Here is a 3,706-nt window from a genome sequence, read left to right on the forward strand (position 1 = left end):
CCAGGACTCTCTTGAGATGAGTTAGAGCGCCGAAGGTGGGATTTCCCTCGTCACTGGAAATCAGCTGAAATCTAGAGTCAAAGGTGGCTCCCTATGGGGTCAGTTGATGAGCTCCCAGAGGGCTGCGTTTCTCCTTCTGGTGGCAAAGATCTTCTGGCAATAAATATCCAATTGTTTGAGCTTACTTCTTCAAAGCTTCTTCCAGACTGCTCTAAGCCCAGTGTCAGAAATAAATTTCTTTGACTTAGAGGCGTTACAATGTGATGGTCGAGCCAATCACGACAGAAGGGTGGACCTTCGTTCCAAGTTGCCGTTTGAACTTTAATAACCTTAATCCAAAATATTAAATGGCTAATTTACTCTGCTTTGGTAAATTCTCAATATAACAGTATAATCAAAACTTCTAAGCAAATTTTTACTCATCCATAATCATTTTCATTAGAACTTATGCGAACACAGTTGTACCTCTGAATACCAATTTTACATTAAACATTCACTTGTGTTAAGGAGAACTCAGAAGTGATTTCTACCGTGGGACGGCAAAGAGAAAGTCCTTGGGAACAATGGGGCCTTTCTCACACTCTAAGACTGTCGGATGAATCCTCCTTTTAGGAAGAGATAAACGTACGTTTTAGATGTTATATTTCACAGGTCAGATGGAAAGGTTCTCATACAAAAGGGCCTTTCAGCTTTGCTGAAATCAGAATACCAGGTGTGCCATTAATTACAATAACAGATTTTTGTTATTCATCTTATATGATAACATGTGATTCCTTACTGTCCAGCTTTGGGAACGAGAGTCAGCCTTACTGTCAAAGTATCAAAAGAATAAAAGTTTAATGGTAGAAAAACTTTGATGTGTCCCTACACCTGAGATTACTTCTGTTGTGACTTGGTGCAATATAAATAAACTGAATTGAATTGAATTATGTTACAAGTCCATCAGAATATTTAATAGAATAATTAAACTATAAAAGTACTCAGAAGATAAAAATATATATTTAAGGTACATTTTAGGCATTAACAAAACAGAAAACAAAGTTGATTAAAAGAACATGATCCTAGACAGGACAAACACAAGATAATGTAAACAAACAGACATTTTGACACATTTCTTACCATTTGCTGGCAGTAATGTATCATTTTTGGTTTTGACAACCACTAATAAAAACTAAAAATGAAAAGAAGAAGAACCTCCTGACTCCAGATCAGCAGCACCTGCAGATAATCAATTCATTGAGCAGTGATTGGCTGCAGGTTCCAATAAATACCAAATCACTGCTGTTTGAACAATACAGATCCAGGGGCTGCAGTCTTGTTGGGCTTCTTTGTCTTTGAGCAGAGACCCAGAAATGACTTGTGGACTTGGTTTGGGGTAAGTGTTTGTAGCCACTTTGGTTGAAATGGTCACTTTTCTTTCTAACTTTCCTGTTTGTTTCTTGAACAGGATCTTGGTGGTTTTCTTGGTTCAAGCAGAGCTTGTATGTTGTCTCTGGACTAAAGGAGGTAAGGATGAGAACATTACAGTTATTGCTCCAATGTCCCACCACTGTGGACTCATGTTGTCTCTTGTCCTGCAGCTCAGAGCTTCCAGAACAGCAACACATATGTTGGCTTCCAACCAGATGGCAGCCTGATCAAGTCTGGCAGTTATCCCCAGAATCAAGTCAGACAAGGCTTTTCTCCACACTCTGTCCAGAGCAGGAGCTTCAACACTGGTCCTGCAGTTGCCAGTGGTTCTGGTCCAGGACTCTCCACTAGGAGCTCAACACAAGTTGTTTCCCAGCCAGCCCAGAGTTCAGTCAGATTGGTGAAAAGCAGCTCTGTATTGAAGGCCAACAAGCAAAGGCCATTCTCACTCAGGTCTGCTGCTCCACAAGGAGCAAGGCAGTCGTTTGCTGGTGGACCTTCAGTGATTCAGACCCAGAAGAACCCCTCTATCAGCAGTAGAAGTTGGCCCACTCAACAGGGAACACAGCGTTCCAGCAAGTATCCATCCAGCAGCTCTCGCTCTCTTCAGGCTTCTAGGGGAAGCTACTCCTTCAGATCAGTTTCTCCTCAGTCTGCGGCACAGGCACCTCCCAGGACTGCTGCTAAAACATCTTCCCACAACAGCAAGACTGGTTCCTCTGCCATCCTGTTTGACCCAGCTGCTCCTGGACAACGTGGGCGCTCTGTACAGACGCAGACCAACGCTCGTGGTCCTGCTAAAAGGGTGTTCTCAAATCGTAGGTCTGAAGGACAGAAGGCCAGGAGGCTCTCTCCTCAGACCCAGCCTTGGAAACCCACTCTGGGTCACCAAATGGGATCCAGACCCAAAAGCTGGCTGCCCACCTACAAAACCAGCCATAATCTGGCTGTCCCCAGGAGCAGCACCATGGGAGCTCCTGGTCAGGGTTTTGCCTCTGCTGCAGTTTACGAAATCCCTGAGAACTTTGGTGGCTTTGCTATCAGACGGCTGAAACCACCTTCTGACCAGAACCAACTGACTGTTCAGAGGAAACGTCTTCAGATCCCTACAGCTGCTCCTCAATGGATGGTGATGTCCACTCCCTATGTTCAAAAGGTTTATCCAGAGGCCAGGTGGACCAGGATCAAGCTACGTTAGCCTGTCGCAGACTTCTGATGTCTTAAAGTGTAAATTATTATTTTTTTAACTTGGTATATTTGAATAAAATTTCCATTAACATAATTGTGTCCTCGCTTAAGCTAGCAGGTAAAGTTTAACATTTTGTAGTTGGCCTCCTGTGTTTGGCTAAGACAAGTTCTTCTCCCCCCCATATGAACACTTGTATGTATTGTGAAACTGGCTGGTCTTGAATGTAAAACAAAATCTGCATGTTTATGTGCACAAAGACTTGAGCAGTGCAAATCAAAACTATGCCTGCCCAACAATTTATAAAAAAAAATAAAATAAAAAAAATTGCTACATTCTGTGCCTCACTGAAGACTTTGGAAAACCAAAAACAATTAAGTTTTGAGTTGACTTTGCTAGATTAAAACTAAAATACTGAGCATGTATTTGTAGAGATGGGCAAATAAAACAGTATTGAACCACTTTGCCAATTATATTGAACTTGGGTTCATTAAAAGGTTCATTTCAGTGACATCTGGTGAAATATTTAAATATGTGTGACCTCCCCCAGAAAAATTGGAGTAAGATGCCATTTCCTGCATTTGGGTGTATTTTAACAGGTTGAACATTTGAAAACTGATTAAAAACGGCTCTCTTGACGAAGCTCAAGGCTAAACCTGTATAAAGGTTGAATTTAAATTAGTTTTAAAGCAACAATTAACAAGCCTGTGTATGAATGCACACCCTTGACAGTCTGTCGGGTGTCCTAACCCCCTCCACCTACACACACTGCCAACCTGAACTCTTCTCAGCTGAATTCTTGTGTGTTCTGCTCCAGTCTCACTGCCATCCATCCATTTATTTTAGATCAATTGTCTTTTCAACATTTTGGTCGCTTTGACTAATTAGTGCCGTTGTTTTGATACGTGATGTAATACACATCAAATATTTCATTTGTTTTTTTACTGTAAGCTTATGTCTGAAATGTTGTGCACTGTAATGTATGCAGGAGTTCCGACAGCAGTTGTGCGCGCGTCCTGCAGAGCTGTCTGGAGACGCTGTGCGTAAAACAACGGTCTCAGGGTGCACAGCTGGAGGAGGATGAAGACGCTCCCTGCACAGCTGGAGGAG

At 42.2% G+C, this 3,706-nt stretch overlaps 1 protein-coding gene across 1 annotated transcript; it reads left to right on the forward strand.

The window, feature by feature from the left end:
- The first annotated feature begins 1,297 nt into the window (after positions 1–1,297).
- Positions 1,298–2,656, forward strand: LOC119429318. Its single transcript, XM_037696975.1, has 3 exons — positions 1,298–1,375; positions 1,448–1,506; positions 1,581–2,656. Exons 1-3 carry the CDS (start codon positions 1,353–1,355, stop codon positions 2,606–2,608), a joined length of 1,110 nt encoding a protein of 369 aa, XP_037552903.1. The 5' UTR covers positions 1,298–1,352; the 3' UTR covers positions 2,609–2,656.
- Positions 2,657–3,706: the final 1,050 nt, after the last annotated feature.

The sequence above is a fragment of the Nematolebias whitei genome, unplaced genomic scaffold (assembly GCF_014905685.2).
Source record: "Nematolebias whitei isolate Nwh7 unplaced genomic scaffold, NemWhi1 Nwh_scaf_452, whole genome shotgun sequence".
In the NCBI taxonomy this organism is placed as follows: domain Eukaryota; kingdom Metazoa; phylum Chordata; class Actinopteri; order Cyprinodontiformes; family Rivulidae; genus Nematolebias; species Nematolebias whitei.